This window comes from Dromiciops gliroides, chromosome 3, assembly GCF_019393635.1.
Source record: "Dromiciops gliroides isolate mDroGli1 chromosome 3, mDroGli1.pri, whole genome shotgun sequence".
Classification (NCBI taxonomy): domain Eukaryota; kingdom Metazoa; phylum Chordata; class Mammalia; order Microbiotheria; family Microbiotheriidae; genus Dromiciops; species Dromiciops gliroides.
This window is the reverse complement of record NC_057863.1, coordinates 597515516-597532898: the sequence shown is the minus strand read 5'-3', so window position 1 is coordinate 597532898 and position 17383 is coordinate 597515516. Positions and strand designations below refer to the sequence as shown.

General features: G+C 40.3%; 1 protein-coding gene across 7 annotated transcripts in view; it reads left to right on the top strand.

The window, feature by feature from the left end:
• The window catches only part of SCMH1 (Scm polycomb group protein homolog 1), a 153064-nt gene that overhangs the window by 72692 nt on the left and 62989 nt on the right, over positions 1–17383 (top strand). For all 7 annotated transcript variants that reach the window (XM_043995986.1, XM_043995983.1, XM_043995984.1 and 4 more), the window contains 2 exons: positions 11089–11159; positions 12364–12598. In XM_043995986.1, the coding sequence (XP_043851921.1) occupies positions 11089–11159; positions 12364–12598 (306 nt within the window). The remainder of the gene's footprint in view (positions 1–11088; positions 11160–12363; positions 12599–17383) is intronic.

The window sequence follows — 17383 nt, the reverse complement described above, 5'->3', positions numbered from 1 at the left end:
GTTATTTTCTGTGTACCTTAATGTAATAACTTAATAGAATACCTTCTTAATATCAGGAACTGTCTTAATATACAAAAGACACTGATAACGTTGCCCTATAATGGCTCATAGTCTTTTTTCCCATTTAAAAAAAAGTTTATCATTTTTTCTAATTGATTCAAAGAAAGAATTAATAAACATTAAAGCTTTCATCCCTCCAGATTCTCCATACTTTTGTGAGGGCCAAAATTTGATATACAGGGCGTTATTTGGGTGACTCGCCTTAATGTTGGGGTCTCGGAAATATGAGGGACTCTTTTAGGTTTAATCTCCCCTTTGAACTTTCCTTTTTATATATTCCTCCCAGGCCAATAAGCAAAGGAGCTACTGAGCTTTAGTTCATAAAGGATCAAGTTTTATTTCTTGGGAATTAATTAAACCACAAAGGTGAAACCAATTAAGGAAATAAGGAAGTAGAAATACAGATAGTCTTAACTCTAAGCTTAGCCTATACAATCCCAGAGCATTCCCAGTTAAGCTCGTTCAAAGGAATTTAGGGTTAAACTCACCAACCCCAGTCAGTCTACAGTTACTCGTCAGAACAGAGCAAAACACGTGCCATCGCCAGGTCCAGGATGCCACAGACTGCTTGCCAGGCCGGAAAAACAAGAGCTTTTGAACACACCCCGACTACCGGAAGTTGCCTCCCTTCCGGTGGTGTTTAGTTTTTTCCTCCCCCAAAAGGGGAGGTCCTTCTCAGTACCATACGTAATCTCAGGGTGGGCCAGGTGTGGCCCCTCTCAAATGATTCAGCTAAAACTTTCTATATTAATCTTTACCACAAATAATTTTTACCACACTTTTAATGTAAATTATAAACTGCATATATAGACAATATTTTTCATTCTTTTTTCAGTTAACATTATTTCAGAATTTCATTTCCAGATATCAGCTTAGTCAAGAGACTTACAAATTTCATAATTCATCTGATAGTATCTATTATACCATTGTTTGTGCAACCATTCTTTCATTGTTGAGTTTGGAAGATTTCCCTATTATAGAATGACTACGAATATCTTTATATTAGATACTTTTTTTCTTCCTTTGGAGTTATTTCAAAAGATACCAGAATTTAGACTTGGCAGGGGCCATTCCCTTGGCAGGGGCTATTCCCTTTGAGCTGTATTTACAAAAATTACTGAGGCAAGTAATCTGAACAGTTGTATAACTCTTGTTCCAAAGTGAATAAATTATTTCATCTAAAGTGACCAGAAGCATAAAATCATAACATTTTGAACTTAGAGATTCTCTACCAGCTTATTTTACGAAATAAGAAAATGAAGCCCCCAAAGGACACAAAGCAAGTTAATAGAAGGAGTAGGATTAGAATTCAGACCTCTGCCCAACAGCCCATGTTCTTCATACCAATTCTTGCTAAATAACAGATAAATCGCATTTTCCTTTTAATAGATTTTTAAATGTTTTGTTTTACTATTTTTACTCGGAGCAGATGCTTTTAAAGCCAAACAATTAAACCAACTTACCTCCCTCTTCTGATTCTTGATCACCTTTTTGGTGACTTCTGCTTTTGCTGAATCAATTTGCTCCCATCATCTCATATTCCTTTACTTTTCTCTCTTTTTTTTTCTTGGTGATTAGAATGTGGAAAATCTTGACACATATTACCTGTTTATTTTTAACAAAAAATGGAATTTACATGTAATACACATATAGTTCATAGAACCTAAGAGGAATGGACACTATTAGATATTTATTCAAATACCAAGGAGGATATTTTATATTCTAGTCAGAGGGAAGTGTCTTAAATGGGACTTTATTAAATCAAATAAGATATGGGATACTGATCTTCCTTAGGGCTTTGGAAACTTGTGGTCATCTGTAGCCTATTTCTTTGAGCTGGTTTATAAAAAAGTAAATGGTCTTCACATTCCCCATCACATCCTTATCCTCCCTCTCTCTCCTGCTGTAGAGTTCCTTTTGGTATATGGACTAAAAGGATAAGACAGTTTATAGTATCCTCGTAGCTTTTCTTGTAAATGTTACTGTACCATTAGCCCTGAATATTATGTGAGTGTGAGTGACCTTGCATATCTCATTGCCTTTTACTAGCTATAGAAATACTTGATGAGGGCAGCTAGGTGGTGCAGTGGATAAAGCACCGGCCCTGGATTCAGGAGGACCTGAGTTCAAATCTGGCCTCAGACACTTGACACTTACTAGCTTTGAGCAAGTCACTTAACCCTCATTGACCTGCAAAACACACACACACACACACATACACACACACACAAAAAAAAAACTTGCTAATCTATGGGATTTTCTCTTAATTTCATAGGCACATGTTAGGTTATAATATCTACATGAATTTCTGCGTTGGATCACTCAGACTATTCATACCAGGTATCAATTCTTCCACTGTGGATAAGCCAGTCTTAGTAATGACTTGGAAGATGTGTCCTCCCATGTGTTTCTTTAGTCATACTTTCCTCCCCCCAATCAACAATGTACTAATTGTCTTTCTACTCTTGTACTGTCTTCACAGAAACACAGGATCAAAAAATTTCCGTGTTGAAAAAGATCTCAAGGGTCATAATGATAATATTAACTCAAATTGATACAGTGCTTCTAAGATTTACAAAGTTTTTCTCATCTTTTATGTGTATCTAAACAGGAATCTCCTCTGTAAAATCCCTGACAAACGTTCAGACATCTCCCAACTTGAAAATCTTTAGTCATGTGGAATTCATACCTCTACAAGTAGCCCCTTTCCCTTTTGAACCATGCCGCTTACTTAGAGGTTTTTCCTGAAATCAAGCCTAAACCTGCTCCAGTGGCTTTCGCGTATCGCTCCTAGTTCTGCCTCCTGAACCAAGCAGAACAAGCAGTCTTTTGCTTTCATAAACCATCCCCCCAAAATTATTATTAATCTTTTATAGTATTAGAAGACAATAATCATGTCTAGGTCTGCTCTATCTCAGGTTAGCTTTGACATGTACCCACATTTACATGGAACATGTACAAAATATCACTTGTTAATAACAACAACAATAATAATAGCTAGGATTTATATAACTCTTTAAGGTTTGCAAGGGCTTTGCACATATTACCTGGTTTGTTGTTGTTGTTGTTGTTGTTGGGTTGGTTTTTTTGGCAGGGAAGTGAGGGTTAAGTGACTTCCCCAGAGTCACACAGCTAGTAAGCGTCAAGTGTCTGAGGCCGGATTTGAACTCAGGTACTCTTGAATCCAGGGCCGGTGCTCTATCCACTGCGCCATCTCGTTGCCCCTTACCTGGTTATTTTTAACAAAAACCGGGATTTACATGTAATACACATACAGTTGTGAAGAGGATTGTTTATCACAACATGACTATTAGAAAATCATGGAGAGAATCATTGCAGAAAATAACTGTAAAATTTTTTTTGCATTTCAGTGCCATGAAAGCTTCTCTGGTTCGCACTTTCCCTGTAGCACTAACAGGAAAGCAGAACATGCAGAGGAAAATCAGAGAGAAGACAGTCACAAAATTTAGCTGAGTTTGACACTGTGCAGGGTCCACATTCCCTTTGCATTAACACAGCTGAATGTGCCTGCTTAATCTTCCAGATTAATGATGACCACAGGAAACTGAGTTAAAACCTTAAATACAAATCATCACAATTTCTTCTTCTTCTTTTTTTTTTTTTTTTTGCAGGCAATAGGGGGTTAAGTGACTTGCCCAAGGTCACACAGCTAGTAAGTGTCAAGTGTCTGAGGCCGGATTTGAACTCAGGTACTCCTGAATCCAGGGCCAGTGCTTTAACCACTGTGCCATCTAGCTGCCCCCCCCACAATTTCTTTATAATTTATTGTAACCAATTTTTCACACTTTCTCTACAAACACACACATATACACATGTTAATTTGTTGTTGTGTAAATGGATCTATGCTTTCATTAATGTACCGAACTCCTGGTGAACTAATCCATTAATACTAATCCATTCCTGAGATATCCAGTCTTAGAAAGGTGAATGGGACACAGAGGCATTCAATTACTTTCTCAAGGTCCCATAGCCAGTCTGTGTCAGAGATGGGATTAGAACCCAGCTCTTGCCAACTCAGACCAGCTGTCTCTCCATTCTGCCCAGGCTGCCTTAGGTTGTGGTTGAAATATTAGAAACTGGAAGAGAAGAAATGTCATGTAGTGGGAAATTCCCCACATCAGGCGGCCAGAAAGCATGAGATTTAGTCCTGCTTCTGGCACTAACTGCCTGTGTGAAACCTTGGGCAAGCCCCTTTGCCTTTCTTTTACCCCATCCATTAACTGAGGGGATTGGACTCGAGGATCCCTGAGATAGTTTGCAGCTCTCTCATTCTGTGTTCTACAGACCCTCCTCACTCCGAGGTTCTATTATCCTGTGCCTCAGGCATGGACCTGGACCAAGGCCAGGGCTGGACTAGCCAGGGGTCCTGTGGGAAAGTGAAAAGAATGATTGCTCTTAGGGCATAGAGGAAAGGCGGTTAGCGTCAAAGCTGGGATCTTAACCCAAATTTCCTGGCTACAAGTCTAGCCCCTCTTTCACTATGTTACGTTCAAATCACAGAACTGCAGATTCAGATTGGAGATTGACTTCAGAGATCAATGCATCTAGCCTGTATCTGAACAGGCATCTCCAGCACGACATTCCTGACAGGTGGTGACCTAACTCCCACTCAGAGATGGGGATGGAAAGCAGACCCTGTCCTTTGGAGCACTTGGTTTTTCTTTATATCAAACTGAATCCTCTTTCCCTATAACATGCACCCTGTAGTGCACTGGAAAGAGTGCTGAGTGTAAAGCTAAGAAACATGGGTTGGAATCTTAGCTCTGACATTTAATATCAATATAGCCACAGGCTGGAAACCCAGCTTCCCTAAGCTTCATTCCTTCATTTAAAACGTGGGTATTGCCCAGCCTACTTCACAGCAGCATGTCAAGTGCTGCAGGAGGGAGTCAGGAAGAACTGACTTCCTATCCCACATCTGCTGGCTCTCTGACCATGGGCAAATCACTTAATCACTCTCAGCCTTAGTTTGTGGCCTCATGGAGTTCATGGAACTGCAAATTTTAGGATCGGATACATTTTTTTTTCTTTTTTGGTGAGGCAGTTGGGGTTAAGTGACTTGCCCAGGGTCACACAGCTAGTAAGCGTCAAGGGTCTGAGGCCGGATTTGAACTCAGGTTCTCCTGAATCCAGGGCCGGTGCTCTATCCACTGCACCATCTAGCTGCCCCAGGGTCAGATACATTATTGAGGCAAATCAAAAGTAAAACTCTTCATCTCTTCTCTCCAAAGCTGCTTTTGACTCTTCCATTCTATTAATGGCAACTCCAGCTTTCTAGTTACTCAGAATTGAAACTAGAGCAATCTGATTCCTACCTCTCCCAACCAACAGTGGCCAAATCCTACTTATTTCTATGCCTCTTTGTGTGTGTGTGTGTGTGTATACATACACACACATATACATACATATATCTCATTTCTCTGCTCTTTTCCATCTCCACCTTCTTTAACTGGTTAATAGCAATATAGATTTAGAGCTAGAATGGAGCCTGTTGGTCATATAGTCTAACCCACTCATTTCTTGGAGGGGAAACTGAGGCCCAAATTGGTGAAATGACTTGTCCAAAGTTACATGGGTAGTTAGAGCACAATTGGAAGCCAGACCCAGGCCCTTTCCATCAGTAGTCACGTAACTGCTTGTTGTGCCTCCCTTGCAAGTCCATCCACTGCTAGATTAGTCGTCTTCATATCTTGGTCCTACTGTACATAATGTGTACATTATTTCCCTGCTCAGAAAGCCTTCAGTGCCTTCCAGCTTAAATCCAGTTATTAAATCCAGTCCTGTTATTCAAAATCCTCCACAATCCTGTTCTATCTAACTCTGTCAGTCTTTTTTTTTAAGTGTCTTCAGATACAAATCCCATTAATTTATTTTTATTTTTTTTTGAGGCAGTTGGGGTTAAGTGACTTGCCCAGGGTCACACAGCTAGTAAGTGTCAAGTGTCTGCGGCTGGATTTGAACTCAGGTCCTCCTGAATCCAGGGCCAATGCTCTATTCACTATGCCACCTAGCTGCCCCTGTCAGTCTTTTATATACTCTAAAATCTAGCCAAACTGAATCATTCCCCATTTCCTTAATGTATCTCATGGTGTCTCAACTTTGCCTACACAGACCGCCCCCCCCTTTCCACTGATTCTTTCTCTTGAAATCCTACTCATCCCAAGACTCAATTCAAAAGTTCTTCAATGAAACTTTCTTTGAGCCTCTTCTTCCCCCTCCTCAAATGATCTTCCCTTCCTGAGAATTCTTTGTCATTCTCTTATGTCTTCCATCTTGTATTATAGTTTTTTTCATTGCCTACTTTCAGTTCTTCTTATATAATACTCCTTATCCCATCTTTGCTTCTTTGTACAGGCTGTTCTGTATGCCTGGGACATACTCTCTCTTTACTTTCACCTCTTTTAAAACTTGGTTTCCTTCAAGATTCAGCTCAAGCACCATCTTCTACAAGAAGCCTTTCCTGACTGTTCCCCCTCCACCCTAGTTGCTAGTGCTCTCTCAGAAAACTACCTTGTGTTTTTATCCTATATAAATTCCATACACACATATACACACACTTATATGTATGTGTTGTTTTGTTTGTATTCCCAGCATTCAACACAGTATCTGGCACATAGGGGGCACTTAAATACATATTAATTGATTTTGTTGGTATTCAAATCATCACAGCTTGAATTCTCCTTTGTCCTCTGCTAGTTTGCCAACAAGAGGACCAATTAGATGCAGTAATTTTGGTCATATGCCCAGAATGAAGGTGTATAAGAATGGAAGGGATAACAAACACATCATTTTACAGAAGAGGAAACTTTGGCCTTAGAGCAGGGAAGGAATTTGACCAAGGTCACACCTTTAGTAAAATGGCAGGCCTGTAATCAAATATAGGCTTCTGGTTGCTACCTCTCCTGTATCCCTTACTTAAACCTATATACATTCCATGCTCAGTTCTCAGTTTTTCTTACATGATTTCCCTTTGGAGAGTTCACAATTGTGATTTCAACATTTTGATAAGGGCCTTCAATCTTTTGACTAGGTCAGTAGTGGACATTTCAGACTTTTGGAGGGCATAGAATAGGAATAAAACTCCCCCTGTAGTAATTCCTGTACAATAGAAAGTTTTCCTATATTATCCTCAGTTAGGAAAAAAATGAGCTTTTGCTTATTTAGCATTGATACAAAGTGGGCAGGCATGTCTTGCTATTCCAACTTTTCCCTGACATTGATCATTGTTTACTTTTTCAATGAGCTATCACGTCATATAGGGATCAAGTGGCATTTGATTTTTGTTAGTGAATTAACTCTAGTTATTGAGAAATGGAAGAGACTTTTTTAAGTAGTAAGCTCTCTGTCACCAGAAGTATTTAGACAGAAACCAAATGGTTATCTATTAGAGATATTCTAGAGGGCACCTGTTGGGGAATGTTATAGAGGGAATTCTTGTAAGTTAGGTATGGATTGGACTAGCTGATCCTTTTAGCTTCCTTTTAGCTCTGAGATTCCATTCTTGCCTTGATTGAGGGCATTGAACAAGATCACCTTTAAAGAACCTTCTGAACCTCAGAATTTTTTCCAATTTTAAAACATTTTTATTTAAAGTTTTGAGTTTCAAATTCTATCCCTCCCTCCTTCCCCACCCCCATCCCTGAGATGGTAAGCAATCAGATATAGGTTATACATGTGCAATTATATAAAACATTACCATATTAGTCATTTTGTACAAGAAAACTTGAATAAAAGAAAAAATGAAGGAAAGTGAAAAATAGCATGCTTCAGTCTGTGTTCAATCAATATCAGTTCTTTCTTTGAAGGTGAATAGTGTGCTTCATCCTTAGTCCTTTGGGATTGTCTTGGATTGTTGTATTGCTGAGAATAGCTAAGTCATTCACAGTTCTTCATCAAGCAGTATTGCTGTCTCTGTGCACAGTGTTCCCTTGGTTCTGCTCACATCAGTTCATACAAGTCTTTCCAGGCCTTTCTAAAGTCATCCTGCTTTTCATTTCTTATAGAACGATACCATTCCATCACTGTCATATACCATAGCTTTTTCAGCCATTGCCCAATTGATGGGCATCCCTTTGATTTCCGATTCTTAGCCACCATGAAAAGAGCTGCTATAAATATTGTTGTACAAATAAATCATTTCTCTTTTTTTTTTTTGGATGTCTTTGGAATATAGACAGTGGTATTGCTGGATCAAAGGGTATACATGGTTTTATAGCCCTTTGGGCATATGAACCTCAAATTTTTTTTAAGTGAGGCAATTGGCGTTAAGTGACTTCCCCAGGGTCACACAGCCAGCAAGTGTTAAGTTTGAGGCCGGATTTGAACCCAGGTACTCCTGACTCCAGGGCCGGTGCTCTATCTACTGCACCACCTAGCTGCCCCTGAACCTCAAATTTTTAATACCATGAGGTTTTATGTCAGTACTTTGGGTTCACGCATTTAGGTTTTTGTTAAAGTTCTTACTTTTTCCAAAATCCAATCTCTCTTTTTGCAGTTCAGCTTTTCTAGACTCTGGATCAATGCTAATTTATGTGGCTATTTACCATTACATTTGGTGAGCTTTCTTTTTATTTGAGATTTCACTACCTCTGCTGAAGAAGATAATACTTTGCTTCCATAGGATAAAGAGAAATCATCCCTTTTTATTTTTATAGGAATTCTCACTTTTTCAGAGTGCTTTCACTTATATTATTTAGATGTGAGCTTCTTCAGGGCAGGCCCCATGTCTTCTACACTCTCTGTGTTCCATTTCACCTAATAGAGTGCTAGAAATATGTAGTACCTAGTGTCATGCTGCACACATAGTAGGTACTTGGAAAATTCTTAAGAAAATACCTCATTTAGGTATTTTTGCCAGGGATAGGGAATCAAGTCTTAGATAATAAAAGTGTTACAAATTAATCTAGGCTTGGGTCTGAGTCCCAGTTCTGATACTACCTGAGCAGCTGCATACAACTCACTTGATTTACTTGGCTGAGCCTCAGTTTGCTTATCTGTAGAGTAGAAATAATAATGCTTATGCTAGCTATGGAATTAGAAATTATTAGGAGATTATTTAAGAAAAATAAAAATGAGAGTGTGATGCAGTTTTTCTAACCTACACAGTGGCTGGTGTGGTCTTAAAAAGAGAGCAGCATTTTTCCTCTCAGATGGTAATGGAGAACCCCAAGGAGTTGGAAGGTCTGAGGTTTCTGGACCATCTCTGTCATCACATGGCAATTGATTAAAGCCATTGAGGTGTGGAGTAGCAAACTGTAACTGACTCTAATTATTGTGGCACCCCTGCTGCTTCCATAATTACTTGAAAACCAGAGTCTCTTGGGTGCTGTTCATCAGGACACAAGCTAATACAAGCAATTACCCGAGTCTGAGCTAGCCAACCCTCCAGAGTCACGGTCTGGTCAGCTCACAGACACACTCTCTACCAAATCCCTCATTTGTAAGGATTAGCCTCTTTGGGGGGAAATCACATTTTTTTTATTGTTTCCGCCTGCCTTTCAGTGACAGCAGATAGTGATAAAATGTATTCAGCCCTTACCCCAGGGCCCCCTCAGCTGAGAACTGCTTCTGTCTTAAATCCGATCAGCTCTTTAAATCCTTGTCTTGAGGACACATCCACCTCATTTACCCTGTGGGCTAAGTGTCTAGTACAGATGATTAATTGGTGACCAGTTCATGAAATGGTTCAGGACTTACTGTGTGATTCCTGTCCAAATCCATTTGGCTTGGTTGAAAATAGTGGGAAAGGGACCAGTGTTAAAGGCAAAGCTATAAAGTCAATAGTCTTGGCACCATCTTTGGAATGATTTAGATTGCATCATTCAGTGACTCATTTTTATTCCTAGCATCTAGCTTTTGCTTGGCCCAAAGGGGGCCTGTGCTGATCAGCTACAAAGAAAACTTCAGGAGATGCTGCTTTAACACAGTGTTGGTAGTTTGGTTTGTGAGGGGCACTCTGAACCTACTTCCTCTGGAAACTTTCTGATTCATCTTGGGGTCACCTTTCAGTATGTATTTGAAGATGGCTTGACCTTGGAAGTAAAGAACTCAGTGAATTCTCTCATTTCCAGTGAGAAAGAAATTTGGTTTTGTCTGATTTTTATCTCCAATCCATTGTCCTTGAACTCCAGTGTCAATGGTAACACTTCAGGTTATATTGAGACCTGACTTAAACTTGGGGCCAACGAACAATTTCAGCAAGGCCAAAGACACCCAGACAAACTTCCCTGGCATTAGCACTTTAAACCCAAGTCACTGTATATTTTTCAGTTCTTGTCATTGTAGGCATCAAGCTTGTAGAGCTCCAAGTGCTATAGGTTTCTGACAGGGAAAGGAAAAGATAGCAGTTCAGAGACTGAGGCCAAAGAGAGCGTCATGTTTGATTTACTTCCTCTAGACTCTCCAAGCTGCCACCCCCCTTCCCTTGGGTCCTTCCATGCTGTGCCTTCATAAAGCCTCTTTTGCTTCAGTCCAGATTTGCCATTGGGCCATCTCACTGCCACACTTCTCACCTCAGTCAGCAGTGGCATTGCCAGTAGTGCAGGAGCTATTGAATGCTTAGACTGTGGCCTAATGACATTTATAGTAGTCAAGTAACTCAGAGTAGATAGGTCCTATCTCTTCTCTTTTATCCAAACTGTGTTGGCTGAGAACCTTGTCTGAACACTAGCACATCTGGCCCTTACATCTGGGCCTTTTGGAGATGACTTAAAATATACTGGCCTTAGAATGGTATCCTCTGGGCACTGAGATCCATCCTGCTTTGGGTACAGAAGTTTCATTTCCCAGTTCCTTGGCTGGATGTTGTCTAACCAGGGGAATTTAGTTCCTGTTACTGGAAATGAAAGCAGCCTCTATGCAGAAGGATGTGTTAAGTCTAAATCACTTCCAGCTCTCTGGAAGCATTTGACTAGTGTGCGTATGCAGGAGCATACTAGACCCCAGATAAGAACTTTAAGGATGTTTTTAGAGAGTTAAATATATTAGAGATTTCTGTTTCCTCTGCAGGCCATTTCACCTGGGACAAATACCTAAAAGAAACATGTTCCATACCAGCGCCTGCCCATTGCTTCAAGCAGGTAATTGATTACACAGTGTGTTCATCGAGTAGGGGAAAGGGTTTTGCTCATGATCCTTAGGTAAACAGAGGGTAGAATCCTGTTACCTTAGGCTTCTTAGAAGAAGGACCAGAAGACAAACTAATTTTGTTAGGAAAATATATTGAGAGGGACAGTGATAATCACCTGAATCACAGCAGCAGACATTCCCCACAGCCACTCAGACATCAGTCCTGTCCCAAGGGATGGTTCCACTATTCTCTGTAGGCCCCCAAAGATAGTTTCCTTTGTCTTTAGTCAGAGGCACTAATTTTGTCTTTTCCCTTTAATTGGGATAAAGGGACCACATTCTACAATCTTAGATGTGGCTAGTTAAGGAAGAACAATATCACTTCCCCTTTACACATCATCTACTTCACTCTCAGTTGATCCCCAAGGGTAGACAGGCCACAGGGTCATTCTCGGGTCTTTGAAGAGGTCGTTGGATCCATTGAAACTTAATATGCTACACAGTACCCTCAGTGCTCCATCAGTTATGCATGCTGGCCCATGTCTTGGGAAGAGGATAAGAGTTGGCAGGATGGATGATGATGGAATGATGCTCAGCAGAGGAGTAAAAGCCCTTTCTTCTGTGTGGAGCCTGCCTGTTTTCTCCCATTGCTATCATTGAACTCTGAAATAAGTTTATTTTATTGAGGCCAGAATTTTATATTTAAAAGGCCAAAGAACAGATCAACATTTAAGTTGATTTTAGATGGAAAAAACTAAAAGCCTTTGAAAATTAATCTATAACTGGGGAGATGGCAGACTGAATCTCCAGAAGAAATTAGAGACAGTATTGGAGATTAGCGTGCTAGTTCCAGAAAGTATTCTAAGAATGTGTGGGGTGGGTTGCGTGTTAACAGACAGATGCATGTGGGTTTGCTAAGCCAGATAAAAATCCAGTAGTCCACCATGACTTTTCTTGTTTCCTGATAAAAGGCAGTATTTGATGCCTTAGGGGGACAGGAATACCTTCCCTCATCTCATCTACCATTATCCCTTTCCCAGGACATTCCATCTTGATAATTATATAAAATGGAGTAGGAACTTAGGGCCACTTCTTCCTAGTGCTACATGTGATCAGTCTCAGACTAGGTGATTTCAGGTTCTCAAACTTTAAATTTCCTAAGGTGAGTACTTTACAGTGTCAATCTGCATTATCCCCCTGGTTTGTTCTCTTCAGTCCTACACACCCCCCAGCAACGAGTTCAAGATCAGCATGAAGTTGGAAGCTCAGGACCCGAGGAACACCACCTCAACCTGCATTGCAACAGTGGTTGGGCTGACAGGTGCTCGACTCCGGCTACGCCTGGATGGCAGTGACAATAAGAATGACTTCTGGAGGCTAGTCGACTCTGCCGAAATCCAGCCCATTGGTAACTGTGAGAAGAATGGAGGGATGCTTCAGCCTCCCCTGGGTGAGTGACCAGGTCCCATCCTCTCCTGGGCAGGTTATCTGGTTACTAGAAGTATTCAAGCACTAGGACAGCAAAGCCCATTGTTTCCTGTTGCATCTTTAAGTGTAACTGAAGGTCAAACAAGCCCATGCTTCTTATTTTGGGACTAGTGTAGCAGGAAGGGCCCTCACTTCTCTGGAAATGCCCAAAGAAAAAGGATGCTGTCTTCCCAGAGAGCCCCATTACCTCTATCTCCCTAGCAACCTCTGGAATGTGCTTGGGAACAAAGACTTTTTCTTTCTAAGTAGAGTCCCCTCCTTTTCAGCCTGTAGGCAGGTGACATGTAACTCCTTGTGGATATGTTTATATCTCTGAACTGCTGACTTTTTCTACATTCTCTCCTTTGTGTTATTTTGTTCTATCCCCAGAATTAGTGAATACTTCTTCTAGTATGAAAAAAGTTTCTGGAGAGGCCCTCAGTAAACCATCCATGGTTCTGAGTGAAATTCTGTCAGCCAGGAAGGGCTTAGCACATAGTAAGCATTCAGTAATTTGACCCCTTTTATGACATTCCTATCACTTATCTCCGGAGACCTGAAAGTTCCCAGGGACCCTTTAGTAAAAAAGGGAGGCCAGATATGGTAGCACAGGCCTGCAGTATGTGCTCCTGGCTAAGGTTGGTGTGTTGCTAAAGCTCAGGAGTGAGCTAAAGTCAGTTAGATGTTTACATTAAGTCTGGCACAAGTATGGTGAACCTCCAATAACAAAGGGACATGTTAAGGGCTAAAATTCTAGCTAAACTGTCTAAAATATCTAATGAGTGGTCGCCAATAAATTATAAGCTTTAGCAAGAGTTAGACTTTTAAGCATTTATTAAGGAGAATAAGAATTTGGTAAAGAGAGAGAAAGGCCTAGATTCCTATCTATTAAAGGGAGAGCACATTTCTAGCTCCCCTCTCCACCAGCGTCCTCAGGAAAGAGCGCGAGACTGAGTGCCAGTCTCTTCCTTCCTCCTCCCACTAGCCCACGTCACTTCCTGATGCCAAAGAAAAGACTCCTGGTCTTGCCCTCAAAGACCTTCGCTTCATGGGCGGAACTCTTCTACAGTAAGTCTCCAGCAGGGGGCATCATTCCAATCGTTACAGACACCAGGCTGTTTGAGGAAGAATGAACAGGCCCAGATTGGAATTGGAGCATTTCAAAGCTCCCAGACTTTGAAATCCATCAGTAGTGGGATCAGGCCCACGAATAGCTGCTGTGTTTCCAACCTGGATGAGATAGGGAGACCTGATCTAAAAAAAAAGGCCAATTGAGGTGGGAGCACTGAGTAGTTGGTCTTCTATAATGGATGAGCAGGACCTAATTTCTTTTTTTTTTTTTTAAGTGAGGCAATTGGGATTAAGCGACTTACCCAGGGTCACACAGCTAGTAAGTGTTCAGTGTCTGAGGCCGGATTTGAACTCAGGTCCTCCTGAATCCAAGTTTGGTGCTTTATCCACTACGCTATCTAGCTGCCCCTACCTAATTTCTTTTGATGTTCTGTATTTTCTCCTTTTAGTTCTCAGCCCTGGCTTTGTGACATGTCAAGATATCTAATTATGTTAGGATTGTTTGGGAAATTCTTCCATAAAATCTTATAACCAAGTTAATTTCAACTCACTTTATTTTTGAAAAACATTTTACTGATATACTATTTTTATATCTTTTTAATTTCTGAATATATCCTTTCTATTCCCCCCCCCCCACCCAGTGAACATCTCTTATAACAAAGAATAAAAAGGAAGGAAATAAGCATCTATTAAATGTCTACTTTGTGTCAGGCATTGTGCTAAATGCTTTACAAATATCTTATTTGATCCTTAAAACAACTCTGGGAAGTAAGGACTATAATTATTCTCATTAAATGAGGAAAAGAGTCAGACAGAAGTCAAGTTACTTGCCTAACATCACACAGTTAGTTAAATGTTTAAGGTCACATTTGAACTCAGGTCTCCCTAATTCTAGGCCCAGGGTTCTATCCATTGTTCTATCTAGCTGCCTCTAAGAGAGAGAAAATGAAACAATTCAGCAAAGCCAACCAGCATATCAGCGATGGCCCACAGTATGTATAATATTCTATGCCCATAATCTCCTACTTATGTAAATAAGGGAGGGAGGTATGTTTTTTCAACTGTTGTCAGAGTCCATACTTAGTCATATTATTTATACATTTAGTTTCTTTGCTTTGCTTTAATTATATTGTTATAGTCATTGTATATATTGTTTTTCTGGTTCTGCTGATTTCAGCTTTTATCTGTTTATATAAGACTGCCTATACTTCTCTGATTTCTTTATAGTCATTATTTTTATGATATAGTAATATATCCCATTACATCTAGGTCTTGATTAGTATAACAAGTCCTATGGAGTAATGCCATTATTTGGATTCAAACTACATGCTTCCATTGGGCTGAAACTAATTACTATATTTTACATATAATTGCAGTGTCAAATAGTGTGAATTTGAATAATGCAACCAATTCACAGCATTTGTTATTTGCACTAATTGGGACCTACCTGTATATCCATGTACTACAGCTTATTCTAACTCTGTATGTGTGTGTGTCTGTGCATGCATGCACGCGCTGGAGATAGGGGTGTTACGAAATCAAGCAGTATGTGACAGTTCCAAAGACATTTGATTCAGAATTGCTATAACAAGGGTCATGGAAAACATGGGTTAATTACTCATGGCAATTCCCTGGAAAGAATGCTATTCCAATACCTGCCACTTGAGGGCACCAAGAATGGTAAAATGACAGCCCTAACCTACCATTTGAGGGCAGTAGGTCACTATCCATTTCATGGAAATGGATTGCAGAGTACCTGGGAGTTCTTTAAAGGTGACAGGTTAAAGGGTAGAAAGAAGTTAGATGTAATCTCCTCCTGCCTTTCCTCTCTGAGCTGGACATGATAAGATTTAAGGAGAGCCCCATGACTCTCACATGCAAAATAAGTATTGTTTAATCAGCCTTTTTTAAAGTAGTCCTCCTTTCATCACAGGTTCTTGTTTTAATGTCGCAGAGAGATGATTGCTCTGACTTGATTCAACTTCTCATGCTAATATATGACTCCAGTGCTCTCTAAGAAACAAGAGCAAGGTGTGGAAGATGCAACCTGCTCATTAGATGGAGCACATTATGTAGTCTGTGTCTGGTAGCATGTCTCCCTATTGCCTACTTTTAGTTCTGAAGTTAGGTTAAAAAGTACATGGTCGGGGCAGCTAGGTGGCGCAGTGGATAGAGCACCGGCCCTGGATTCAGGAGGACCTGAGTTCAAATCCGGCCTCAGACACTTGACACTTACTAGCTGTGTGACCCTGGGCAAGTCACTTAACCCCCATTGCCCCGCAAAAAAAAAAAAAAAAAAGTACATGGTCCAGGGGCAGCTAGGTGGCGCAGTGGATAGAGCACCGGCCCTGGAGTAAGGAGTACCTGAGTTCAAATCCAGCCTCAGACACTTAACACTTGCTGGCTGTGTGACCCTGGGCAAGTCACTTAGCCCCAATTGCCTCACTAAAAAAAATTAAAAAAAAAAAAAAGTACATGGTCCAGCAGAGGATCTTATCCTTTTTTGTGTCATGGACCCCTTCAGGGCAGCTAGGTGGCACCAAGAATAGAGTGCTATATTTGGAGTCAGGAAGACCTTTGTTCAGATTCTGTATAAGGTAAATGCATAAGATTACAAAGGCAATCAGTTCTATTGATATATGTTAAAATATTTTTAAAAACAAGTTCATGTACCAGAACCTCTCACCTAGAACCTGGGTGTCTGAACTCATACCGTGTCAAGCATCTTGCCCCTGTAGTCCAGAACTCTCTTATCAACATTGGGCCCAAGAGATCTTCCATGGAAGCTGCTAGTTATTTTCTCCGATATCAATCTTGAAGGTTAGGTATATTTTCCCTTCTCTTGGTCATCTTATGGGTCTTATTCATGAAATTGTTTAACCCTTTTTAAATGCATTTATTCTCTGTTCATACTAACTCTGGGGGCAATAAGTTCTATAAATTCTATTATCCACTATGTCAAGTAGGATATTTTCTTATTTGTCCTAAGTTTAACTTGTTTATGTTTCATAGGGGGTTCCTTTATCTTAGTATGTTGGAATTTGATCCTCGTTCATCTTATATATGCCATTCTTGATTTTATAGAATCAGATCACATCCCTTCTCAACATTTGCCTTTGAAGACTGAAGAATCCTCATCTTTTTCATGGCCTTTTACCTTTCCTAGTTCTCTTTGCTATACTTTCTAGGATGTTACTTGTGGCTGGTGTTGGCTGCAACCTCTTTCTGTTCTTAAATAGTCATCTATCTGCTTCTTGAAAATAGACATAGATGAAAGTCCCCTCCCCTCATCCCACATACACATAGTTTTCAATACTTATTTCAAGCAGATTGTGTATACCATATGAAGTCTCCCTTCATGGACAAAATTTAAAGAATAGCCATTTGACTTATCTCCAAGTTATTGTAATGTTCGTGAAGACCCTGGTGGCAGAAGAATATTAGCTATGCCCTTGTAATTCTGTTCCAGTGAAACAGGATCTGGTCATCCATGACTCCCATCTCAGCAATTCTTAGTTCCAGGAATGTCCTTAGGAATATAGAAATGGGCAGGGATACAGTGCCACTTCAAGAGGGCTGTGAGGGCACTTGGTATCTTGTTTTCTTGGAAGCAGTGAGGCCACAGAGCCTTTATCCTCGCATCTGGTTCTCATATATAGAACAGGCCTAATTTAGATTCCAAGAGGATTCTTTTTAT